This window comes from Salvelinus namaycush, chromosome 25 (assembly GCF_016432855.1).
Source record: "Salvelinus namaycush isolate Seneca chromosome 25, SaNama_1.0, whole genome shotgun sequence".
NCBI classification, from domain to species: domain Eukaryota; kingdom Metazoa; phylum Chordata; class Actinopteri; order Salmoniformes; family Salmonidae; genus Salvelinus; species Salvelinus namaycush.
In genome coordinates, this window is record NC_052331.1 from 27805918 (window position 1) to 27833252 (window position 27335).

At 46.0% G+C, this 27335-nt stretch overlaps 1 protein-coding gene across 1 annotated transcript in view; it reads right to left on the minus strand.

The window, feature by feature from the left end:
• LOC120019865 (eukaryotic translation initiation factor 4 gamma 1-like) overlaps positions 1 to 27335 on the minus strand; it is a 59860-nt gene that overhangs the window by 4710 nt on the left and 27815 nt on the right. The window contains exons 11-26 of the mRNA XM_038963279.1: positions 27179 to 27267; positions 22787 to 22964; positions 19991 to 20124; positions 19581 to 19724; positions 18435 to 18836; positions 18055 to 18201; positions 15913 to 16146; positions 15647 to 15751; positions 14177 to 14497; positions 13702 to 13831; positions 13146 to 13245; positions 10487 to 10758; positions 10111 to 10235; positions 9784 to 9956; positions 5805 to 5930; positions 2642 to 2723 (exon numbers count right to left, since the gene is read on the minus strand). Of these exons, the coding sequence (XP_038819207.1) occupies positions 2642 to 2723; positions 5805 to 5930; positions 9784 to 9956; positions 10111 to 10235; positions 10487 to 10758; positions 13146 to 13245; positions 13702 to 13831; positions 14177 to 14497; positions 15647 to 15751; positions 15913 to 16146; positions 18055 to 18201; positions 18435 to 18836; positions 19581 to 19724; positions 19991 to 20124; positions 22787 to 22964; positions 27179 to 27267 (2762 nt within the window). The remainder of the gene's footprint in view (positions 1 to 2641; positions 2724 to 5804; positions 5931 to 9783; positions 9957 to 10110; positions 10236 to 10486; positions 10759 to 13145; positions 13246 to 13701; positions 13832 to 14176; positions 14498 to 15646; positions 15752 to 15912; positions 16147 to 18054; positions 18202 to 18434; positions 18837 to 19580; positions 19725 to 19990; positions 20125 to 22786; positions 22965 to 27178; positions 27268 to 27335) is intronic.

A 27335-nucleotide genomic window follows, 5' to 3' on the forward strand; every position in this document is an offset into this window, starting at 1 on the left:
CTCCAGTGTATATTTGGCCTTGTGTTTTAGGTTATTGTCCTGCTGAAAGGTGAATTCATCTCCCAGTTTCTGGTGGAAAGCAGACAACCAGGTTCTCCTCTAGGATTTTGCCTGTGCTTAGCTCCATTCTGTTTATTTTTTATCCTGAAAAACTCTCCAGTCCTTTAGGATTACAAGCATACCCATAACACATTTTATTGAGGAGTAATTACAACGTTGTTGATCCATCCTCAGTTCTCCACTCACAGCCATTAAACTCTGGTACTGTTTCAAAGTCACCATTGATCTCATGGTGAAATCTCAGAGCGGTTTCCTTCCCCTCCAGCAACTGAGTTAGGAAGGACGCCTGTAACTTTGTAGTGACTGTGTATTGATACACTATCCAAAGTGTAAAATTAGTAACTGCACCATGCTCTAAGGGTTATTAGCTTCTTTTTTACCCATCTATCAATAGGTGCCCTTCTTTGCGAGGATTTTTTTACTCCTGAACTTATTTATACTTTCCATAACAAAAGGGGTTGAATACTTATTGACTCAAGACATTTCAGCTTAAAATGTTTTTATTAATAAAAATATTTCAAATAAATAATTCCACTGACATTATGGGGTAGCATGGCCAGTGACAAATCTCAATGTAGTCAATTTTTTATTCAGGCTGTAACACCAAAATGTGGAAAAAGTCAAGGGGTGTGAACACTTTCTGAAGGCACTGTACGCGCACGCGTGTGTGGTCTACACATACAGACAACTTAAAATATGCACAGTGCACCATTCATGGACATGTTAACATACTAATTTCAAACACATACAATTCATATACACTGCTCAAAAAAATAAAGGGAACACTAAAATAACACATCCTAGATCTGAATGAATGAAATATTCTTATTAAATACTTTTTTCTTTACATAGTTGAATGTGCTGACAACAAAATCACACAAAAATGATCAATGGAAATCAAATTTATCAACCCATGGAGGTCTGGATTTGGAGTCACACTCAAAATTAAAGTGGAAAACCACACTACTGGATGATCCAACTTTGATGTAATGGCCTTAAAACAAGTCAAAATGAGGCTCAGTAGTGTGTGTGGCCTCCACGTGCCTGTATGACCTCCCTACAACGCCTGGGCATGCTCCTGATGAGGTGGGGGATGGTCTCCTGAGGGATCTCCTCCCAGACCTGGACTAAAGCATCCGCCAACTCCTGGACAGTCTGTGGTGCAACGTGGCATTGGTGGATGGAGCGAGACATGATGTCCCAGATGTGCTCAATTGGATTCAGGCAGGTCTGGGGAACGGGCGGGCCAGTCCATAGCATCAATGCCTTCCTCTTGCAGGAACTGCTGACACACTCCAGCCACATGAGGTCTAGCATTGTCTTGCATTAGGAGGAACCCAGGGCCAACCGCACCAGCATATGGTCTCACAAGGGGTCTGAGGATCTCATCTCGGTACCTAATGGCAGTCAGGCTACCTCTGGCGAGCACATGGAGGGCTGTGCGGCCCCCCAAAGAAATGCCACCCCACACCATGACTGACCCACCGCCAAACCGGTCATGCTGGAGGATGTTGCAGGCAGCAGAACGTTCTCCACGGCGTCTCCAGACTCTGTCACGTCTGTCACATGTGCTCAGTGTGAACCTGCTTTCATCTGTGAAGAGCACAGGGTGCCAGTGGCGAATTTGCCAATCTTGGTGTTCTCTGGCAAATGCCAAACGTCCTGCACGGTGTTGGGCTGTAAGCACAACCCCCACCTGTGGACGTCGGGCCCACATAACACCCTCATGGAGTCTGTTTCTGACCGTTTGAGCAGACACATGCACATTTGTGGCCTGCTGGAGGTCATTTTGCAGGGCTCTGGCAGTGCTCCTCCTTGCACAAAGGCGGAGGTAGCGGTCCTGCTGCTGGGTTGTTGCCCTCCTACGGCCTCCTCCACGTCTCCTGATGTACTGGCCTGTCTCCTGGTAGCGCCTCCATGCTCTGGACACTACGCTGATAGACACAGCAAACCTTCTTGCCACAGCTCGCATTGATGTGCCATCCTGGATGAGCTGCACTACCTGAGCCACTTGTGTGAGTTGTAGACTCCGTCTCATGCTACCACTAGAGTGAAAGCACCGCCAGCATTCAAAAGTGACCAAAACATCAGCCAGGAAGCATAGGAACTGAGAAGTGGTCTGTGGTCACCACCTGCAGAACCACTCCTTTATTGGGGGTGTCTTGCTAATTGCCTATAATTTCCACCGGTTGTCTATTCCATTTGCACAACAGCATGTGAAATTTATTGTCAATCAGTGTTGCTTCCTAAGTGGACAGTTTGATTTCACAGAAGTGTGATTGACTTGGAGTTACATTGTGTTGTTTAAGTGTTCCCTTTATTTTTTTGAGCAGTGTACATATATACACCATCTATCTGGTACAGGGTTCTTCAACCCTGTTCTTGCAGAGCTACCGTCCTGTAGGTTCACTACAACCATAATCTAGCGCACCGGATTCTAATAATTAGCTGGTTGATAAGTTGAATCAGGTTAGTTACAACTGGAGTTGGATTGAAAACCTACAGGAAGGTAGCTCTCCAGGAACAGTGTTTGAGAGCACTGATCTAGTATAATACACATGGCGTTCATACAGACACTCACCATTCCTTTGCAGAGTAAGTTGAGGATGTGCACCAGCAGCACACCGGCCTTACGCAGGGGAATCAGAGGCTTGGAGATCTCTCTGTAGACACATACAGCAGCAAGGTTATTGGACATTCTCTTCAAGTGGAACTGACAGCTTTTTAACTACTTTGCAGATATGAAACAGACAATCATAAGTCAAAAATATCAAATTCCCAATGTATTCTACAAAACCAACTTCATTAGAGGTTTTAAAAATAGGTTCTATTTGACTCAAAATGTCTAATTAATTACAAATTCACCAATAAATATCTTGGAACTGCAACAAATATTGCTATCAGGTTGTAAATCCCATCTGGCCTGGTACATTGTTAACTTCCTCTAGCCATTCAGGATGCACTGTTTCAGGTTCAATTACTCAATATTTTGGACAAAAAGGGACAAATGTAACCAGGGCTGGGAATGTCAACAATCAAACTAGCATAAGCAGGCAATGATCACAAGTCATTTATAACATGGGCAATAGGCTAGCTTATCTATTTATGTAGCTATTTATTTTGCAAGCTAAAAACACAGAGCCCAACGTTAGCTAGCTAGCTGCTGGGAGTATGTTATTGGACGAGTAGGTGAGTGGCTGCCTTTTCCCCCCATATTGTTTTTCTGAGGCTACAGCTAGATATGTAGGTGTCATGTGGTAAGCTGGCAAGAAATGTGAATTACTTTGCTATCTAGCTATACTGAACATGAATGTTTGTACAAACTACGGCAATTACATTTGGATTTGGGGATTTATTTTTTACTTTGGCAATTTTAAATGAAATCTCATATGTCAAAATAAAACTTAAATAGCGTACACCCTATATCACCGCACAATCTACAGTAACTTTGGCCTTTTTTAACTTTGGCCTTTTTCTATGAATTTTCTTTCATATGTAAAACAATATATATTGCCTGAGATTGTATTGATGAGGTCCCTGAACCAATAACAGTTGGTTTAATTCATACAAGTGATATGGGGTGGAAGCTATTGAAGTTTTTAACAAGTATTTTTTATACATTAAAGAAAATACATTCTTTGAAAACAGTCAAAGTAAAAAAATACAATAGCAATTGCCGTAGATTGGACAGGCGAGGTCCCTGAACTACTCATGGAAGAAATTGAAGTTATCTGTAAAGTGAATTAAAATGTCAAAAAATTAATTGCTGTGGATTCTAGAGCAGAGGTCTCTGAACAAAGTCATATTTATTTGAGAGCTATATGTCATGTAGGCGTTGCAGTTTTAAGACGGTCCCTTAACCCTCTGAGCGGAGGAGAGCAACATTTTAACTACACTTCACCTCCAAAAAGAAAATATGACATCGAATTGCAAAGGGGTGTAAACTTGTTTGCTATCGTCAGTCAATTCAGAATGTCATTCATATGATTCTTGTACTTTACGTTAAAGAGGTATTAACGAGCAATGTCCGAATCTTTAATTTACAGCTAACTACACCACACTTTGACAGGCCAGATGCAGAAAGGCGAGCAGGCTACGATTCCCCATCGTTCATCAGTCCAACTACAACCCTGAAAACATTTGAGGCTTTATCTACTGTTCCCTCGGTAGATTTTAGCTCATCTCACTCTGGCTAAGAGTTTTCATGGTTGCACCTTTTCATGGTTGTTTGATCAATATGACTGTTAAGTTCCCAAATGTAAGAGGACTCCCAAGTGGTATTGACATATTTGCAGAAATCCATTCAGGTGTATTTTGTGGCTTTTGGCAAATGTGTTCTATTGATCTAAAGTCGGCTGTTGCTACTGCCTGTAAACACACAGTCCAGTTCAAAGTGAACGATGGCATGCCCGTGTAAGTAGCTTCCTTTGTTGCAAGAATCTTTTACCAATAGAAGTCGCTAGAGGGGTCTGAAATTCCATGATCCATGATCCATTCCATGATCCACGTTCCATGATCTCGCCATCACGGTTGACAACTCCATTGTGTCCTCCTCCCAGAGTGCTAAGAACCTTGGCGTGATCCTGGACAACACCCTGTCGTTCTCAACTAACATCAAGGCGGTGACCCGTTCCTGTAGGTTCATGCTCTACAACATTCGCAGAGTACGACCCTGCCTCACGCAGGAAGCGGCGCAGGTCCTAATCCAGGCACTTGTCATCTCCCGTCTGGATTACTGCAACTCGCTGTTGGCTGGGCTCCCTGCCTGTGCCATTAAACCCCTACAACTCATCCAGAACGCCGCAGCCCGTCTGGTGTTCAACTTTCCCAAGTTCTCTCACGTCACCCCGCTCCTCCGCTCTCTCCACTGGCTTCCAGTTGAAGCTCGCATCCGCTACAAGACCATGGTGCTTGCCTACGGAGCTGTGAGGGGAACGGCACCTCCGTACCTTCAGGCTCTGATCAGGCCCTACACCCAAACAAGGGCACTGCGTTCATCCACCTCTGGCCTGCTCGCCTCCCTACCTCTGAGGAAGTACAGTTCCCGCTCAGCCCAGTCAAAACTGTTCGCTGCTCTGGCACCCCAATGGTGGAACAAACTCCCTCACGACGCCAGGTCAGCGGAGTCAATCACCACCTTCCGGAGACACCTGAAACCCCACCTCTTTAAGGAATACCTAGGATAGGATAAAGTAATCCTTCTAACCCCCCCCCTCCCCCCCCCTTAAAAGAGTTAGATGCACTATTGTAAAGTGGTTGTTCCACTGGATATCATAAGGTGAATGCACCAATTTGTAAGTCGCTCTGGATAAGAGCGTCTGCTAAATGACTTAAATGTAAAATGTAAATGTAAATGAAAACTTGCTAAATATTGTAGGCAACACTGGCCGTGTGTCAAATGCCTTATTAGCATATAAGCCTACTGTAGCTCTGACTGGTCTGCGTAGACTCCGGTCCTGGACAAGACAGATGTTTTTATTAGGTTTTATTTACCGCAGTGTCTATTAACTGTCCAAGCACAGGTCAGCTATCCCATTCTATATTGCTATAGAATTTTCACAAATTCCTAACTATACGTCATTCCCAAACATTCTATGAATTTATGAAAACTTTAAAATGACCATCTCATCAGATAACTATTCATCAATAAGTGAAGCATCAGTCAAAGCCTTCTGGCATCAACACTTATATGACAGTGACCTCCAGAGTTTGGGCATAAGCAGGCTAAAAAGTCTGGGCCTCACCTGAAAAGCTGTCCCATGGGGATGCCTCCCTCGTGGAGCATGGGGTTGATGAGCTCAGACAGGTATTGCCAGATGTGGGGAATGTCTATGGCCATGTCCTCAGCCACCTCCAGGATCTCTTGGAGCCTATGATGAAAACATACAACCAGGTTAAAACCTTACTCATAGCATACACACATACACTAACCCTTAGAGATTATTTTCTCTAACCAGCACACAATACTTTTGTGGCACTGCTCTGTCGACACCCAATAGATATGGGAGTTTATCAAAATTGGGTTTGTTTTCAAAATACTTTGTGGGTCTGTGTAATCTGAGGGAAATATGTCTCTCTAATATAGTCATACATTTGGCAGGAGGTTAGGAAGTGCAGCTCAGTTTCCACCTCATTTTGTGGGCAGTGGGCACATAGCCTGTCTTCTCTTGAGAGCCAGGTCTGCCTACGGCGGCCTTTCTCAATAGCAAGGAAATGTTCACTGAGTCTGTACATAGTCAAAGATTTCCATACATTTAGGGTAAGTCACAGTGGTCAGGTATTCTGACACTGTGTACTCTGTTTAGGGCTAAATAGCTTTCTAGTTTGCTCTGCTTTTTTGTTAATTCTTTCCAATGTGTCAAGTAATTATCTTTTTGTTTTCTCAAGATTTGGTTGGGTCTAATTGTGCTGCTGTCCTGGGGCTCTGTGGGGTGTGTTTGTGAACGGAGCACCAGGACCAGCTTGCTTAGGGGACTCTTCTCCAGGTTCATCTCTCTGTAGGTGAGGGCTTTGTTATGGAAGGTTTGGGAATCACTTCCTTTTAGATGGTTGTAGAATTTAACGTCTCTATTCTGGATATTGATAATTAGCAGGTATGGGCCTAATTGTGACTCGTTTCAGGAAACTAGGCGTATGTCGGGCGTCACTACATCACAGGAGAGCGTAAACGTAATTTTTTTTGTGTATATCGGCAGAAATGACTTCTGGAACATGTGAACTTTCATGTGCCTTAATAACAAACTTGTAAGCCATCTGTAAATATGAATAAAATTGTTAAATTACGAGCCTAGTTGGTTTAGCCATGGAATAAATACCACAACCTTCCCGCCAGACCTGATTGGCTGAGATAATGAGTGGGCTGGACATGCCAAGAGACGAGTTGGGATTGGTCTGCCATGTAGCACGTCTATAATATGAGCTGGTCAGTATGTGTAGGTAATCCTTTCTAACGCAGCTTTTTGGAAATATATCACGTAGTAGAACTGCGTAAGTGTTGCTCTCCACTTTCTGGAGGACCGAGTTTTGAAATCAGTGGAATTAGAGTATGATAGCTAAGAAGGAGAAAATTCTGGCGTTTGATTGGAAATATGCAGACGGAGTCGAACACACAGAAGGCTGCGTTGTATAAAACTCCTGTCTCCGGATTACATCTTCAAACTAAGGGCAACCATGGCATCTGTGACAGAGGGAGAAGCATCCATCCATGTATACGGGTAAGAGATTCTAGCTGGCTACATTTTCAGATATTACACGTTTCTAATTTTGTCAGAAAGTGTTTTTCTTTTTAAGTTAGCTAGCTAACAGTACATTAACGTTACATGTATGATCTGTGTAGTAATATTATTCGTATCTCAGAGTCATTTGCATTGCTAGTTATAGCCTAATGTTAGCTAGCTAACATTGAACCTGGTTGGTTAGCTAACTGCAGATTCATGCAGGGTAGTAACATTATAAATTGGGATTATGGTTCATTGTTGAGCTAGCTAAACAATGTTTAAGATGTAACTGTGACAACTGTCGATAGCTGGTAAATTCTGTCATGAGTCTCCTGTGAGGATCCAAAGGATTAGTTTACAGTGGATCAAATATACAGCGCTCTCTCTCCCCCCGCAGAGGGAGAGAGGGACGGAGTTGGGCCGGTTTTATGACTTAACGCTCGTTGTAAACTTTCTCTCATGGCCTGCAGTATTGAGCAAAGGAATGTGATGTGCGTAGAGACTGTGCTGCCAAAACTTCAACATCAAAAGATTGGACTTTGGAACAATTGTTTTGAAATCCAAAGGTTTGGAATGGTTGGGGATCCAAACAATAATCATGTCATATCATTTAGTATTTTGTGACATCATTACGGATGGTATAACAAGAGACCTTTAACTCTGAAAGTGTACACGGCCGAGTTAGCAGGTTTACATCTAAACGTTGTATAAAAAAAATGATTAAGTATAAGAACACTTTTGTGAAGATAATGTGATTTTAGCCTTCTAAATGAGATAATTGTTGTCATATAAAGTTTTACCCAGTCAGTAACCACGCCCACGTGAGCACAGACATTGTGCGGGCGTGATGGAACGCCCCCTTTAAACCAGAATGCTTAAAAAGGACTTGTAACAAAATGTACATTAGTCCAGTCTACGTGCAGCTCGAGCTGAATGCGTTACAAATGGTTTAATCTCTACAGACCAGAGCGTGTAGCGTTGACTACACAGCTGGAAATTGTTACAACTACAAGACCAGAAAATGTTAAGACCCTCTAACTCTCGACGAGTGAAGAAGGTGAAGACTATACCAAACATTCTCAGTCTGCAGCTGGGTATGAAAGTCTAGAACTCTGACCAAAGACACGAGGAAGAACTCAAACAACCATTGGAATGTCTGAAGTACCCATTCTAGGGACACTAAGACAAAAGAAGCCTACTACAACTAAGGACATTGTGACCTCTGGTGGACAACCAGAGACTTACATCGAACCACTTCCCATAGACAGATCAAGTTCAGAGACAACAAAGAAATCCACTCGTAAATATATACATTGCAATTATTTTCGAATGAGCAGTCGTAAATGTGCAAAGTATTCATATTCTCATGAGCCTAGCTTCCACATGTATGTACGATAAGTACCCTCTCTGTCTCTCCCGCTCTCTTTCCCAACCCCCTTTCCATTGTGTAACAAGCCGTCATATTGTGTTAGTCCACTAGGGACTTTTCATTGCATTATGTTAGTAATCAATATAACCTATACCGTGTGTGTGTGTGTTTATGTAATCTTGTATGATTATTTATTTATTTAGTAAATAAATAATTAAGCCAATTTGTGTACCGCTGATTCATCACTTAGGGTTCGTGAAGATATCCAAGAATTTTGCGACGTTCAGAATGATACTGATGAGTGGCTTATCTATAGATATGAATATACCTTATAAGAGTTTAATTTCGGGAGACAGTAACTCGTTAAATACGTTTGGGTGGTGCCCCAAGTTACTAATGAATTAATTGTTAAATGATTACTTTAATCACATAATAATTAAACATAGTTAATTGATTTAATAAAATAACAGTCATCACATTAATGATAGTCAAGTCACGACAATTGGCTCTGGCTGTCTACTCCGATTTCAGAGCACTCTCGTCTAACTGTGCAAGAAAGCAGAATAACTGACTAACTTACAAACGCTCAACACCCGTGCTCTCCCCCCTCGCCACCCCTCCCTCCCTCCCTCCCACCCACCCACCCAGCCCTCTCTCTCCCTACCCCTCCCGTGCTCCCCCCCCTCCCCACCCCTTTCTCCCTCCCTCCCACCCAGCCCTCTCTCCCTACCCCTCCCGTGCTCTCCCCCCTCGCCACCCCTTTCTCCCTCCCTCCCACCCAGCCCTCTCTCCCTACCCCTCCCGTGCTCTCCCCCCTCGCTACCCCTTTCTCCCTCCCTCCCACCCAGCCCTCTCTCTCCCTACCCCTCCCGTGCTCTCCCCCCCTTTCTCCCTCCCTCCCTCCCATCCAGCCCTCTCTCTCCCTACCCTTCCCGTGCTCTCCCCCCTCGCCACCCCTTTCTCCCACCCAGCCCTCCCGTGCTCTCCCCCTCGCCACCCCTTTCTCCCTCCCACCCAGCCCTCTCTCTCCCTACCCCTCCCTTGCTCTTCCCCCTGACCCCCCCAGTCTGTCTGTCTCTCTCTCTCCCCAGCACACAACCTGGTCTATAGGGAAGTACTACACATACTCTCCCTTACCCTTTGTAGTACTCTGTTGTGGGCAGGGTGCCAGCCTTGATGAGCTGGTGCAGCAGCAGGCCCATGCGTTCTCTGGCGATGGCGCTGCGCTCCAGAGTGTTCTCCAGACCGTTCCGCACAAACACAAAGAGCAGCGGGGCGCTGTTCAGCTCCACTACACACTGCAGTGCCTCCTACAGGGCCGGAGAGGGAAGGACAGGGGTTTAGTATACGGCAGTTAGCTTTACTATGGCCTCCAAATGTGTGTGTTGCTTTGTCATTGACATGAAACTGATGGTGCGTGAGTGAGCATGTCATTGATATGTGTGTGTGTGTGTGTGTGTATACCTTCATGTCGTTGAGGTGGAGGTACTCCTCGATGATGGCGCTGGACTTCTTCTCCAGCTCCTCCTCGGTCATGGCCGGTTTGGTCGGAGCATTGGGGGGAGGGGTGGGGGCTGTCTCGCGCTTCACTGCACAGATACAACACACACCATAGTTATATTAACACACACTAGTATATTACTAACACAGACAATTATACATAACCACACAGTTATACACTAACACACATCATACACTAAGAGTGTATAAATGTATCCAATGTGAGCGCATGCGTGGATGTGTACGCGAAGGCCGTGTGTCAAGTAGCATGTGTATGTGTTGTAGCATGTGTATGCAGTCTGTCTGTGTCTGAACGCAGTCTGTGTGTATAATCTCCTACCAACAACCTCCTTGCTGAGAGCCCTGTCCCGGCTACCGCTGCCTCCCCGGCTACGGCTGCCTCCCCGGTCTCTGTCGTCAGTCATGCTGGCTACACGCCGGACGGGGGGTTCCGTAGGGGTGCAACTATCGCCCCTACGCTCCTCTGTCTCACGGCTGAAGCTGCGCTTAGTGATAGGGGGGCGGGCGTCGCGACTGCCTGCACGCTCGTCACGACTGCTGTCGTGACGCTCGAAGCGGTCAAACCTGTCCCGGTCACGACTGGAGCTGGACCTACAGATGGGGGAGAGAGAGCAAGCGTTACGAGAGAGAGGGGGGGAGAGAGTGAGCGTTACGAGAGAGAGGGGGGGAGAGAGTGAGCGTTACGAGAGAGGGGGGGAGAGAGCGAGCGTTACGAGAGAGAGGGGGGGAGAGAGCGAGCATTACGAGAGAGAGGGGGGGAGAGAGCGAGCATTACGAGAGAGGGGGGGGGAGAGAGCAAGCGTTATGAGAGCTAGCGTTACGAGAGAGAGTGGGGGAGACAGGACGAGCGTTACGAGAGAGAGGGGGGGAGAGAGTGAGCGTTACGAGAGAGAGGGGGGGGGAAGAGGGCGAGCGTTACGAGAGAGAGGGGGGGGGGAAGAGGGCGAGCGTTACGAGAGAGAGTGGGGGAGAGAGGACGAGCGTTACGAGAGAGAGGGGGAGCGTTACAAGAGGGGGAGCGTTACAAGAGGGGGAGAGCGCGCAACGACAGAGGGGGGGAGAGCGCGCAACGACAGAGGGGGGGAGAGCGCGCAACGACAGAGGGGGGGAGAGCGCGCAACGACAGAGGGGGGGAGAGCGCGCAACGACAGAGGGGGGGAGAGCGCGCAACGACAGAGGGGGGGAGAGCGCGCAACGACAGAGGGGGGGAGAGCGCGCAACGACAGAGGGGGGGAGAGCGCGCAACGACAGAGGGGGGGAGAGCGCGCGTAACGACAGAGGGGGGGAGAGCGCGCGTAACGACAGAGGGGGGGAGAGCGCGCGTAACGACAGAGGGGGGGAGAGCGCGCGTAACGACAGAGGGGGGGAGAGCGCGCGTAACGACGGGGGGGGGGAGAGCGCGCGTAACGACAGAGGGGGTGAGAGCGCGCGTAACGACAGAGGGGGTGAGAGCGCGCAACGACAGAGGGGGGGGAGAGCGCGCAACGACAGAGGGGGTGAGAGCGCGCAACGACAGAGGGGGGGAGAGCGCGTAACGACAGAGGGGGTGAGAGCGCGCGTAAAGACAGAGGGGGTGAGAGCGCGCGTAAAGACAGAGGGGGTGAGAGCGCGCGTAAAGACAGAGGGGGTGAGAGCGCGCGTAACGACAGAGGGGGTGAGAGCGCGCGTAAAGACAGAGGGGGTGCGAGCGCGCGTAACGACAGAGGGGGTGAGGGCGCGCGTAACGACAGAGGGGGTGAGAGCGCGCGTAACGACAGAGGGGGTGAGAGCGCGTAACGACAGAGGGGGTGAGAGCGCGTAACGACAGAGGGGGTGAGAGCGCGTAACGACAGAGGGAGGAAGCGAGCGTTACGAGAGAGAGAGAGAGAGAGGGGGGAGCGAGCGTTACGAGAGAGGGCGACGTTAAGGGGGAGAGCGCGTAACGACAGAGAGCGAGGGGGGGGTTGCGCGTAACGACAGAGAGCGAGAGGGGGTTACGAGAGGGAGCGGGCGTTACGAGAGGGAGAGAGAGAGGGGGAGCGGGCGTTACGAGAGAGAGAGAGAGCGGGCGTTACGAGAGAGAGAGAGAGCGAGCGTTACGAGAGAGAGAGAGAGGGGGAGCGAGCGTTACGAGAGAGAGAGAGAGGGGGAGCGAGCGTTACGAGAGAGAGAGAGAGAGGGGGAGCGAGCGTTACGAGAGAGAGAGAGAGAGGGGGAGCGAGCGTTACGAGAGAGAGAGAGAGAGGGGGAGCGAGCGTTGAGAGAGAGAGAGAGAGAGAGAGAGAGAGGGGGAGCGAGCGTTGAGAGAGAGAGAGGGGGAACGAGCGTTGAGAGAGAGAGAGAGGGGGAACGAGCGTTGAGAGAGAGAGAGAGAGGGGGAGCGAGCGTTGAGAGAGAGAGAGAGAGGGGGAGCGAGCGTTACGAGAGAGAGAGAGGGGGAGCGAGCGTTACGAGAGAGAGAGAGGGGGAGCGAGCGTTACGAGAGAGAGAGAGGGGGAGCGAGCGTTACGAGAGAGAGAGAGGGGGAGCGAGCGTTACGAGAGAGAGAGAGGGGGAGCGAGCGTTACGAGAGAGAGAGAGGGGGAGCGAGCGTTACGAGAGAGAGAGAGGGGGAGCGAGCGTTACGAGAGAGAGAGAGGGGGAGACAGCGTTACGAGAGAGAGAGGGGGAGACAGCGTTACGAGAGAGAGAGGGGGAGACAGCGTTACGAGAGAGAGAGGGGGAGACAGCGTTACGAGAGAGAGAGGGGGAGACAGCGTTACGAGAGAGAGAGAGAGAGAGGGGGAGACAGCGTTACGAGAGAGAGAGGGGGAGACAGCGTTACGAGAGAGAGAGAGCATTGAGGGAATAGGCGAGAGGAGAGATATGAAAGAGGAAAGGAACGAGGGAGAGAAATAGAAGAGATGGGAAAGTGGGGGGAGAGAGAAAGAGAGAAGGGGTAGAGATTAAGATCAGGAAGGAGAGAAAAAAGAAAGGCAAATAGAAAGAGCAGTAGTGACCTCTGGGGTACCCTGCGGTCAGCGTCTGAGGAGGATGCTGGTGGAGCAGACTGCTGCAGGGCAGAGAAACGGTTGCCGGTGGCCGGACGGCCAGTCTCCGCTGCTAGAGAACAGACCAAGAGAGAGAGAGAGAGCACGAGAGAGAGCGTGTCAAGTGTGTATAGACGTGCGTGCGTGTCAAGTGTGTATAGACGTGCGTGCGTGTCAAGTGTGTATAGACGTGCGTGCGTGTCAAGTGTGTATAGACGTGCGTGCGTGTCAAGTGTGTATAGACGTGCGTGCGTGTCAAGTGTGTATAGACGTGCGTGCGTGTCAAGTGTGTATAGACGTGCGTGCGTGTCAAGTGTGTATAGACGTGCGTGCGTGTCAAGTGTGTATAGATGTGCGTGCGTGTCAAGTGTGTATAGATGTGCGTGTTAAGTGTGTATACAGTGAGCCACATTTGTTGGGGTTTTATGTGAGGGATGTCTTTGTATGAAGTAGGTCTAAGAGACTCCATGTTTACTCTTGCCCGTGTGTTAGGCGTCAGTGTTTGAACGTGGGTGTGTGTCCCTACCTGGTTCAGCTCCGGCGGCAGGCTTGGCTCCTGTGGTGCCTCCACTGCTGCCCTTGCCCCAGCTGCCCCACATGCCCTTACCCCCGAGCTGGGGAGCAAGGAGCTGGTTGCTGAAGTCCAGAGCACCAGGCTAGTGGGGGAGAGGTCAAAAGGTTGAGAGCAGAGGTGATATACCAAAATGATATCCATCTCAGTTGGTCTTGACTTGGTAAAACTGATCTGGTGAAACATGTCTAATAAAGTAAAGGAAGTCCAACCAGCATGACATCCAGGCAAAGCACAGCCCTGACAACAACTCTTCACCTTGTCATGCTCTATATGGCAAATACAAAAAGCATCCTTGTGAGCCACAAAAAGGCAATATGTACGATTTTGTTTACATTCCCACCCAGAATGAGGAACCCCATGTGTTCATAATGTAGTAAAAACACAGGTTCCTTTAGTAGTTGTAAACATTAAGAAACTCTCCCCTCACCTTGGTGATCTTACTGAGCCGGCTGGTATCGATGGGTCTGTTCTTGGTGGAGATGGGCACTGTGTTCCAGCCCTCGTCTTGGGGCTGGCTGCCCCTTCCCACCTGCTGGCCCCCGCGGCCCCCCTGATCCCTTCCTCCTCTGTCTCCCCCCCTCCCGTCTCTTCCCCCTCCACCTCCACCTCCTCGTCCTCCTCCATCGTTCCTTGACATGAGCTGCTGCTGAACCTTGATCTGCTGCATTTGTTCCTCCTGCTCAGCCTCCTTGTGGATCTGGTCAATGGTCTTAGGGCCCTGCTCCCCCCGCCGGGGGACCCAGCCACTCTGCAGGGAGGGACAGGGAGTGAGATGACTCTAAGATAAGCAAGGCTGCTTCAGGGCCATATGGATAATTACTATGGTAATTACTGTGATGCGATGATGGTAATGATACTATTGCACAGAGGACAAATAAACGGAAGAAGGAAAAACGAAAGAAAGCTAGAGAGAGATACTTGAATCAGTTATAGAACCCATTGCACTTCATGGTTGTGAGGGCTGGGGTCCAATCACCAACCAAGAATTCACAAAATGGGACAAACACCAAATTGAGACTGCATGCAGAACTCTGCAAAAATATCCTCAGTGTACAACATAAAACACCAAATAATGCATTCAGAGCAGAATTAGGCCGATACTCGCTAATGATCAAAACCCAGAAAAGAGCTGTTCAATTCTACAACCACCTAAAAGGAAGCGATTCCCAAACGTCCCTTTTTCAAGACGTGTCTTTCAAAGATATTTGGATTTTTACGAATTAACTCCAAATAAATCCAATAACTTCACATGTTCATTGTAAAGGGTTTACACACGGTTTCCCATGCTTCCCACCTGTGGAACGCTCGTTAAGACACTAACAGCTTACAGACGGTAGGCACAGTTATGAAAACTTAGGACACTAGAGACGTCTTTCTACTGACTCTGAAAAACACCAAAAGAAAGATGCCCAGGGTCCTTGCTATTCTGCGTGAAAGTGCCTTAGGCATGCTGCAACGAGGCATGAGGACTGCAGATGTGGCCAGGGCAATAAATTGAAATGTTCGTACTGTGAGACGCCTAAGACAGCGCTACAGGGAGACAGGACGGACAGCTGATCGTCCTTGCAGTGGCAGACCGTGTGTTACAACATCTGCACAGGATCGGTACATCTTTATGATGTGTAATGTTCACCTTTATGAGTGTAATGTTCACTGTTTTTTCTTGTTTATTTCACTTTTGTTTATTGTCCATTTCTCTTGCTTTGGCAATTAAAAAAGTTCCCATGCCAATAAAGCCCTCAATTGAATTATGAGAGAGAGAGAGAGAGAGAGCGCAAGGAAGATACAGAAAGATGGAGGAAGAGAGAAAGAGGGTGAGAAAATGAGTAGAAACGACGAAAACGAGAAAGGAGGAGAGAACATTGTACAGAGAGGGATGGGGGAGGTGTAGTTGTACCCGTCTGAGGTCGATGACGTCCTGCAGCATGAAGCGGATCCTAGACGAGGTCTTCTTCTCCTTGATGATCTTGTCCATCTGGGCAAAGTACTGGTCCATACGGGGCTGGGGGGGGGGGGTCAGAGGGACAGTCAGACTGGGGGTGGGTGGGTGTGGCCATTCAAAGGTAATTATGTCAGTGTGAGTGTGTCTGCTCCTGTGTGTGCGTGCCTGTGTGTCCATCTAACTGTGTGTGTGTGTCTCTCTCTCTTCCTCTCTCTGCGTACCTTGGCTTTCTCAAAGTCCAGGTCCTTGCCGATGGTGGACAGCAGTCTACAGAGGCACTCCAGCGACTCCTCGTCGTGGTTCTTCAGCAGCTTGACGATGCAGTCGTGCATGATGGCCTCCGTCAGCATCTTCAGCTTGAACAGCTCGCCGATGAACTTGATGTTGCCCAGCGACCGGCGCCGCGCCTTGTCTTTGGCCTCCTCCAGCGTCGCCTTCAGACCAGCTTTCTCCTCCTGGGAAACGAGAGGTCCGAGGTTAGTTTGAAAATTCATCGGCGGGGTGAAACAGAATGGAAATGTATCTATTACACAGGTTGTCTATCAAACTAGTTTGTTGAATCTTGAATTACACTGCTCAAAAAAATAAAGGGAACACTAAAATAACACATCCTAGATCTGAATGAATGAAATATTCTTATTAAATACTTATTTCTTTACATAGTTGAATGTGCTGACAACAAAATCACACAAAAATGATCAATGGAAATCAAATTTATCAACCCATGGAGGTCTGGATTTGGAGTCACACTCAAAATTAAAGTGGAAAACCACACTACTGGATGATCCAACTTTGATGTAATGTCCTTAAAACAAGTCAAAATGAGGCTCAGTAGTGTGTGTGGCCTCCACGTGCCTGTATGACCTCCCTACAATGCCTGGGCATGCTCCTGATGAGGTGGCGGATGGTCTCCTGAGGGATCTCCTCCCAGACCTGGACTAAAGCATCCGCCAACTCCTGGACAGTCTGTGGTGCAACGTGGCGTTGGTGGATGGAGCGAGACATGATGTCCCAGATGTGCTCAATTGGATTCAGGTCTGGGGAACGGGCGGGCCAGTCCATAGCATCAATGCCTTCCTCTTGCAGGAACTGCTGACACACTCCAGCCAGGTCTAGCATTGTCTTGCATTAGGAGGAACCCAGGGCCAACCGCACCAGCATATGGTCTCACAAGGGGTCTGAGGATCACATCTCGGTACCTAATGGCAGTCAGGCTACCTCTGGCGAGCACATGGAGGGCTGTGCGGCCCCCCAAAGAAATGCCACCCCACACCATGACTGACCCACCGCCAAACCGGTCATGCTGGAGGATGTTGCAGGCAGCAGAACGTTCTCCACGGCGTCTCCAGACTCTGTCACGTCTGTCACATGTGCTCAGTGTGAACCTGCTTTCATCTGTGAAGAGCACAGGGCGCCAGTGGCGAATTTGCCAATCTTGGTGTTCTCTGGCAAATGCCAAACGTCCTGCACGGTGTTGGGCTGTAAGCACAACCCCCACCTGTGGACGTCGGGCCCACATAACACCCTCATGGAGTCTGTTTCTGACCGTTTGAGCAGACACATGCACATTTGTGGCCTGCTGGAGGTCATTTTGCAGGGCTCTGGCAGTGCTCCTCCTTGCACAAAGGCGGAGGTAGCGGTCCTGCTGCTGGGTTGTTGCCCTCCTACGGCCTCCTCCCCGTCTCCTGATGTACTGGCCTGTCTCCTGGTAGCCCCTCCATGCTCTGGACACTACGCTGACAGACAAAGCAAACCTTCTTGCCACAGCTCGCATTGATGTGCCATCCTGGATGAGCTGCACTACCTGAGCCACTTGTGTGGGTTGTAGACTCCGTCTCATGCTACCACTAGAGTGAAAGCACCGCCAGCATTCAAAAGTGACCAAAACATCAGCCAGGAAGCATAGGAACTGAGAAGTGGTCTGTGGTCACCACCTGCAGAACCACTCCTTTATTGGGGGTGTCTTGCTAATTGCCTATAATTTCCACCGGTTGTCTATTCCATTTGCACAACAGCATGTGAAATTTATTGTCAATCAGTGTTGCTTCCTAAGTGGACAGTTTGATTTCACAGAAGTGTGATTGACTTGGAGTTACATTGTGTTGTTTAAGTGTTCCCTTTATTTTTTTGAGCAGTGTATAAAAAAGAATGGCAGCATCTATTTTCAATATTACACATCGAACACCCCCCCCCCAAAAAAGCCACTTCCCTTATCCCACTAGCATGGATTTTTCTGATAAATACTTTGAGGAAAAATGTACTTGAAATGCTTGTGATGTGTTCTCACCTAGCCATCTTAAGAATGCATGTATGTCGCGTTTGCTAAATGACTAAATTGTCATGTGAAATGAATCCTCCCCTACCTCTTTGGCAGCCTCCATCTCCTTCTGTTTGGCCTCAAAGATGACGTCATCATCCTGGTCCTTCTCAAACTCTTTCTGACAGCGGTTGAGCAGCAGCTTGCGGAAGTTTACAGTCACTCCCGGCTTGTCTGTGGTGGGCACTTTCAACTAGAAAGAGCCAATGAAAGGAAACAAGGAGAAGTACTAGTTTACTTCAAGGTCTGTTTGGTTTTATGTCCAGTAGGACGAAGACAGAATCACAGGAAAGGAGAAAGCTTGTCCTCAGCTCCTTGAGTTGTTCAATTTCATCAATAGACTGCAGTGGTCCAAACACAAGGCTCAACGTAGAGAGAGAAAGGAAATAAAAAGACTAACATGGACCGCCCAAACACTTCACTCACCCCCATAAGGCAGCGGCACATGTTTGCGTAGGCCACAGAGAAGTTGGGCTCGGAGATGGCCTTCTCAAAGATCAGGTCGATCACTCCCTTCAGCCGCTCCTCCGTATCGATGGACAGCTCTGTGACCTGTTTCATCAGTTGCTGGAACATCTGAGGGGTCAGCTTGTTGAGGATGGAGCGGACCCTCTTGAACAGCTCCTGGGTCTTGGCCTGCTCGGGGTCGTCGCTCTCCTCATCCTCGGGGGCGGCGCCTCGGCCCCGGGTCACAGCCTTCTTCACTGTGGGCTTCCAGGCCTTCTCCGCCTTGTTGAGCTCCACGTCGCCACCTAGCGATGAGGAGATTGTGATGATCTTGCGGGGCTCCTTGCGCTGGCCCTGCTGGGAGCGCCGTGGTCCGGGGGGCTGGGGAAGAGGAGAGATAGATTGGAAGGAGAGAGAGGGGTAGGGAGAAAGAGCGAAGAGGGAGGGGGGAGATGAGGTCTATGAACTCTAGAAACACACCGGGCTGTCAATCATACACTACCAGAGCACAGTTTTAGACAGAAACAAGGTAGAGAGCAGGGCCAGTTCCACTCAATGGAAGTCTTCGAACACCATTCAATTCAATGGTTATCTTTAAATGCTCACAATAAATCATTGGTTGATGATCAAATCAAATCACTTGTTTTAGAAAAACGTGACAAAAAGGGTACATCCATTGATATCTCCAATCTCCTGAAGTGTGAACTAATTCGCTACTTCCCACAAATCTAATAGCATTAGATTGGTAGAGGCATGGGCTAGTGGGAGTTTCCACCATATTTCTTACACCAGTAATTTCCTTTCAAATCAGTGAACATGGACGGAAGGATAGAGAGACATTTGGAGAGTGACGTACTATGTACTCTGAACTATGACTAATGCTTTCCAAGAGACACTGACACCAACAGCCCACATACTTAACAAATACTGACGAACACACACTGAAAACACATAGAACCAACATAAATAAATAGAACACTATAATGGGCATCCTATTAACATGACCAAACAATCGTCCATCTTGGTCCTGAATTATAGGATCTCTATACACTGACCATAGAGTTAGAGGACATGAGTCCTCTATCTAACTATGCAGACACACACCCAACACACTGCCATACTCACTCCCATGTGGTCCCTTCCAGGGCCCCGTGGTCCCCCTCCCCCAGAGGACTGTCTACCCAGGTTACCCATGAAGGCGGGGGTGAAGTCTGGCCCGGCGTTCATGTTGCGACCCGGCTCTGCTGGGCGCATGGGGGTCTTATTCGCCTACACAGAGAAAGAGAGAATTAAGTACCTATGATTTTGACATTGGATTGACATTGAAATTAACATCGGGACAGAGATACTAGAAAAGCACATGATTGAGACATGGGAGGTGTTAAAATCCACATAAAAACAAAACTAGAATTTGCACTAGAGCATAATCCCTTTAATTTCATAACACTTAATATAATAATACCTTTAACTGGGTGCCTATAAAATCCCCATACTGGATCAGAAAATGAATTAATTAATTTGATGGTATAGTTTACCTTATCTAGCACAACATCGGTGATGAGAGGCAGGCCCTCAGGCTTGTTCATGCTGGCACTAATGAACTGGCAACCCAGCAGGAACTCCCTGTCGTACCTCTTCTTCTCCTCTGGGTCGATAGGCTTCCATTGCTCTGTTGGGAGGAAAGGGTGGAGGAGTGGGAGAGTTTGAATTGGCCACGAAGGACTCTTTATACTGCTTAGCTGTTGTTGTAACACACCCAACCCACCAATCAGACTACTCCTGAAGAGACATGTATTTCATTAGGGATAACGCTGGCCATACACATGAGTAATGGGGGTCTTTGACAGTAGCTAGGTCTCCATTCAATTTGTGATATATTTTCATGCGAATATTATAATATCCGCCTTAACAAAATGTCAATTTTCCTTCCAGGTTTGTTTTCATCAAAACGGAATGGCAAATAAAAGGCTGTGCTTGATGACATAGTGCACATAAAAACAACTTTTTCGCTAAAGTACTCATGTACCGAATAAAAAAACAAGTTCAATGTGTTTCCATTGCATTTTCCAGTCTATCGATGGATTTGTCAAAAAAAACTGTTTGGGCAAACTTGCCCAATCTGGTTTTTGCGCATGCACTCTAGACTTGAGGTCGACCGATTAATCGGCATGGGAGATTAAATAGGGCCGATTTCAAGTTTTCATAACAATCGGTAATTGTTATGGACGGCGATTACGTTGCAATCCATTGCAATACAATCGCCGTCCAAACGATTACATTGCAATCCATGAGGAAACTGCGAGGCAGGCTGACCACCTGTTACGCGAGTGCAGCATCAAAAGGACCTTGTGGCTGCAATGAGCCAAGGTAAATTGCTAGCTAGCACTTAACTTATAAAAAACAATCAATCTTCACATAATCACTAGTTAACTACACATGGTTGATGACATTACTAGGTTAACTAGCTTGTCCTCCGTTGCATATAATCAATGCCTGTTCATTTATCATCGAATCACAGCTTACTTTGCCAAACGGGTGATGATTTAAAAAGCACATTCGCGAAAAAAAGCACATTCGTTGCACAAATGTACCTAACCATAAACATCAATGCCTTTCTTAAAAACAATACACAGAAGTATATTTTTTTTAAACCTGCATATTTAGTTAAAAGAAATGGTTGTTAGCAGGCAATATTAACTAGGGAAATTGTATCACTTTTCTTGTGTTCAGTGCAAGCAGAGTCAGGGTATATATGCAGCAGTTTGGGCCGCCTGGCTCGTTGTGAACTGTGTGAAGACCATTTCTTCCTAACAAAGACAGCAATTAATTTGCCAGAATTTTACATAATTATGACATAACATTGAAAGTTGTGCAATGTAACAGCAATATTTAGACTTAGGGTTGCCAACCGTTCGATAAATTACGGAGTGGTTCCGTATTTCACTGAAAGTATAAACGTTTTGTTTTTCAAAATGATAGTTTACGGATTTGACCATATTAATGACCAAAGGCTCATATTTCTGTGTTTATTATATTATAATTAAGTCTATGATTTGATATTTGATAGAGCAGTCTGAGCAGGCTCATAAGCATTCATTCAAACTTTACTGCGTTTGCCAGCAGCTCTTCGCAATGCTTGATCACAGCACTTTTTATGACTTCAAGCCTATCAACTCCTGAGATTAGGCTGGCAATACTAAATTCCCTATAAGAACATCCAATACAAATGGACAAGAGAAATAGTCGATGTCATAATTTCTATAATAACTACAACCTAAAACTTCTTAACTGGGAATATTGAAGAACTGGAAATATTGAACCACCAGCTTTCATATGTTCTCATGTTCTGAGCAAGGAACTTAAACATTAGCTTTCTTACATGGCACATATTGCAATTTTACTTTCTTCTCCAACACTTTGTTTTTGCATTATTTCAACCAAATTGAACATGTTTCATTATTTATTTGAGGCTAAATTAATTTTATTTATGTATTATATTAAGTTAAAATAAGTGTTCATTGTTCATTCAGTATTGTTGTAATTGTCATTCTTACAAATGTATATAACATTTAAAAACCTGATAATTTTTTTTTATATATTTTTTTTTAATTGGCCGATTTAATTGCTATCGGCTTTTTTTGGTCCTCCAATAAAATCGGTATCGCCGTTAAAAAGAATCATAACCGGTCGACTACTCTAGACAACAGTTCGCTAACAAAGTGGACAGGTTAGGTTATATGATGAGATTGATTAATTAGCAGTGATCATCATGTTACAAGACCCTCAATATTTATTGGAAAGGCGCATCAAGCTCATCACTGTGGACTTTCACCACCCTGTGAAGTTCATCATAACTTATTTCATCTGTAGCCTAATAAACTGTGCATGCTTTTTCAAGTCATAGTGGGAGGACCACACAACATAAAATAACAATACAATTTGCAGTCACACGATGCTACCACAAATCCCACAAGAAATAATTTCCGCCGCAATTTGTTGCATAATTGATTTTACCGACAAAAATATCCCACTATGTCGAACGAACCTATTGTCTGTCGACATTTTGGTAATTGCACCGACACTTCTTTTTTCCATCACAGCTGTTGTGATTTATTTTTATACGGTATGACTTGACTCACATAAAATCCGTGGATGGAAATGTGGTTATAGAAACAGACAGCTTATTGCACACTTCAACGATGAGACATTTCATATGACAGGAAAAATGAGGACACCTCTCACAAAGAATCAATCAACGAATATTAGATATTCATTGAGTCCGATACAGATCCTTGACTGATATCTTCAGTCATTTCTAAGGGACCACCAACCTCCTTTGTACTGGTACTTGAGGTCGCCCGGTTTGAGCGGGGGTGTGTCGGCGTTCTGCTTGTCCTCCTTCTCTTCCCACGTCTCGTCTGGCGCGTCGGCGGGCGGCAAGGAGGTCGGGGCCACAGGGCTGGGCTCCGCCGGTGAAGACGAGGGCTCGGTGGCAGGTGCCGCCTCCTCCTGTACAGACGAGAGGGGGGAGACGGGACAAGAAGATTGAAGGGTAAGAGAGTAGAAGGAAGTTGAGACCCTATATGCTGACCTCAAGTCAGTTTCGTGGTTAAGGTTAGGCGATTTGGGGTGAGTAACCAGTGGTTTTCCACAAGCACATGGAGTAGCCAGCCTAATAGAAAAAAAAGTAGCCAGCCAGGCTCCCCTGGGCTGTTGACATTTTTGCAGAAGAAGATTTTTTGGTGGCCTCTGGTACATTCTAATGCCTTGATTCCATCCAAAATACACAGTGAAATTGTTGAGTACTTGACTGGGTTTACCTCCCAGATTGGAAAAATTTGTTGTGGTATTGTGCTTACAATTTAAGTTACTGTAAATGTCTAAATTCAGTGTATTGTTAGTCATTTTGGATATTGACTATATGACCTTAAACCTGCCTCCTCTTGAGATTAAAGTATTTTTGTTTGTTCTTTAAATTAATGTATTTTATTAAAAACAGAAAGAAGTGGCCAAATTATCTTTAAAATTATTTAAGGTACAATTTTAAATCAAACAAATTGTGTGATTGGCACTTCTTCCAGTGACTAAATGGGTCTAGAATAAAAACAGAACAGATGCTCAATTAAGAGAGGGAACGACAATTCAATAACTAAAATAATTTCAACAAGTGTATGCAACTCAATTGCAGAATGTCATTTATTTATTTTTAAACAGTTGTTTAGCAACTGACCCACAGTCTTCAAGCTTCCTTACGAGGCATTATCTCAGCTATCTGCAATATAGGTATGATTGAAAAATAAAGCAGGTATCTATATGGTATTCACCATCTTCATTGAATGTTTTCATCATTTATCTGCAAATAATTGCCAAAAAACACTACCAGTATGCAAATTAGGGAGCCAAATGAACGACTCTTACACCGATGCGATAGTGATTGGCTTGTCATTAGCCTAACGTCACTGTCTGGCAAGTCCTGATGGACTTCATATTGAAAATACAAACGAGATCTTTAGTTTACGATGACATGGACATAACACACTGAGTGTACAAAACATTAAGAACACCTTCCTAATATTGACTTGCACCCCATTTTGCGCTCAGAACAGCCTCAATTCGTCAGGGCATGGACTCTGCAAGGTGTCGAAAGCGTTCCACGTGGATGCTGGCCCATGTTCTCCAATGCTTGCTACAGTTGACATGTTGACTGGATATCCTTTGGGTGGTGGGCCATTCTTGATAAACAGTGGAAACTAAAGCGTGAAAAATCCAGCAGTGTTGCACTTCATGACACACTCAAACCGGTGCGCCTTGCACCCACTACCATACCACATTCAAAAGGCTTGTTGGTCTTCCCTATTCACCCTCAATGGCACACACACAATCCATGTCTCAAAGGCTTAAAAATCCTTCTTTTACCCATCTCCCTCCATCTACACTGATTGAACTGGTTTTAACAAGTGACATCAATAAGGGATCATAGCTTTCACCTGGATTCACCTGGTCAGTCTGTCATGGAAAGAGCAGGTGTTCCTAATGTTTTGTACACAGTGTAACTATGTTGTATGATTCATGAATGGCAAAGATATGAGATGGACTATATTCAGTCAGTTCGACACCTTTAATAAAACTAGTCAAGCTTGTTATTAAATCAAAGCACAGTCAATAGCCCATGCCCCACCACCCCGTGGCTGCATATGAAACAAGCAAAAGATAAATTAAATGTGCCAGTAAACAATAGGTTAAGTGGATTTTGACCCATTGTTACCACATTATAATGGGATGTGCAAATTCAATCAGAGACGAAGGAGCATCATGCCCTCTCCCTCTAAATAAATTTGACTGCAATCACAGCACACACACACAGGTACCGAGAGGCAGGACAGGCAGCAGACTGTTGATAGGTTTGGTTTTTGAGCTTTAACTATTATTAATGACTAATTATGAAAAAAGAGACATGAGAGGTGCCATAATGAAGCTTGGGAGAGGCTGGGCGCAGGGAAAACTATCACGTGGCAGTACTGATAAGGGCAAGAACCGTTTAAGGCCCAGATCACTCAGCTCCCAGCCTAGCAATAAGGATGCAATGTGTAGCGATGAGGAGACTCCACCCAAGGTGGGGTATGTATACTACCACGGGTAAAACCATGTTTTTGTCTAATGCAGCGGTATTGACCCTCTGGGCAGAGTCTGTAAAAAGTCTGTAAATCGTCGGTTTAGCCGACAGCCGGCGCTAGTGGAAAACAACAGTCCTTTATTCCTTCTATTCTTAAGATACAAGTTTTAATTAGCAAATTGGTCGGTTAATGAAGAAAACTTGCTGGGAAGTGAAATGCTTGTCTCGACAGACATACCAGGACTCCAGGCACAAAGACCAACGATGCCATATGCCGAGTTGCTCCTGCACTGACTGATGAACAGTAGGCTTAGGCGATATACCGGGGTATTTGGAAATAGCCACGGGATGGTTTTTCAATACCTTTGAAATTTATTTTAAGTTCATTATTTATTTTGAGTTCAATAAGTTGTTATATTTGTAGCTACTTAAGTAATTACCTGCAGCCAACTTGTGCAATACTTTAGGACATTGGCGTTCTTCATTTCACCTGTTAGATTACTTTACATCTACATCATTGCATCTTACCTTATAGTTCCCCAGAACAGTTGAGCCAGTCACTTGTTGTGCATCTTACCTTATAGTTCCCCAGAACAGTTGAGCCAGTCACTTGTTGTGCATCTTACCTTAGTTCCCCAGAACAGTTGAGCCAGTCACTTGTTGTGCATCTTACCTTAGTTCCCCAGAACAGTTGAGCCAGTCACTTGTTGTGCATCTTACCTTAGTTCCCCAGAACAGTTGAGCCAGTCACTTGTTGTGCATCTTACCTTAGTTCCCCAGAACAGTTGAGCCAGTCACTTGTTGTGCATCTTACCTTAGTTCCCCAGAACAGTTGAGCCAGTCACTTGTTGTGCATCTTACCTTAGTTCCCCAGAACAGTTGAGCCAGTCACTTGTTGTGCATCTTACCTTAGTTCCCCAGAACAGTAGTAACAGGTGAGTTCAGCTATGAATTTTGTTTAACTTGCTAGTTATCTAAGTGGTTGAATTATATAAGGAGATGGGCCTCATATCGTGTAGCTTTCCGCCGTGTTTGAGAAGTCAAAGCGCTTTGGATGAGTTCTGTACAGCGGCCACTGCTATCTTGATTTCCTAGCATTTGTTCTCCTCACCGTTCTTGGCCCGGTCTGCTCCTACCCCTCTTCTCTGAGCAGAACAGGCAGGACCATTGCCCTAGCAACTCCAGACTCCACACAGACACAGCGTGTACACATGCTGCTCCAGAGCCAGTACAGTACTTCCTTCAGACAAGCAAGCATTAAAAGGTTTATTTGCAGAGTCTCTCGTTTACATTAGCTTGGAAACGTCCAAACTCGGTAGCTCCTACCCATATACAGATGATTCAGAAAGTATTCAGACCTTCACTTTATCCACATTACAGCAATATTCTAAAATTGATTAAAATTATTTCCCCCCTAATCAAACACACCATAACAACAAAGCAAAAACAGATTTTTGAAATGTTGGCAAATTTATTAAATAAAAACTGAAATATCACATTTACATAAGTATTCAGACCCTTTACTGTGTCTGTGCCAGTTTTCGCTTTGTCATTATGGGGTATTGTGTAGATTGATGACGATTTTTTAAAATTCTATACATTTTAGTATAAGGCTGTAACATAACGTGTGGAAAAAGTGAAGGGGTCTGAATACTTTCCGAATGCACTGTATGTATAACTTTATGAGCAGGATTGCTTGCCTTTGCAATTCGTTTATTTTCATTTGTGCTCATTAGAGGCTTCTAGCTAAATATGCTATGTAAATTCGCTATTACTTGTTCTAATTTTGTTAGCATTCTGGTCATAGACGCCCAACTGTCTTTTTTGTGTTTTTGGGCGACCCCTTGTGTACTATACCGGTAAAAGCATAAATCCCGGGATGAGAGCAGAACTGTATGACGATATTGAAATTTGGATACCACCCAACCCCAATGAACAGTCCAACCGAAGTAGAGGCTGGCTGCAGATACCATGCAGTGAAAACCTGTAAGATTGTTACTCACAGCCAGGTTTACTACTGGTGCACCTTGAAAAGTGGTCAAGGACAACTGTTTAGGATAGTTTGACTTTATAAGGCTGCTCTATTCTATGCACGCACACAGACACACACCTCTTTGAAGGCATCCAGCATGTCTCCGATGGCTTCCTTCTTGTTCAGCTCCTTCATGTTCCTCTTCTTCTTTGGCACAGACACAGCAGCTAGAAGAGAGAAGACAGAAATGTTATATTAAATTTGTTACATCAAAACCTGAAGAGCCACCACCAAG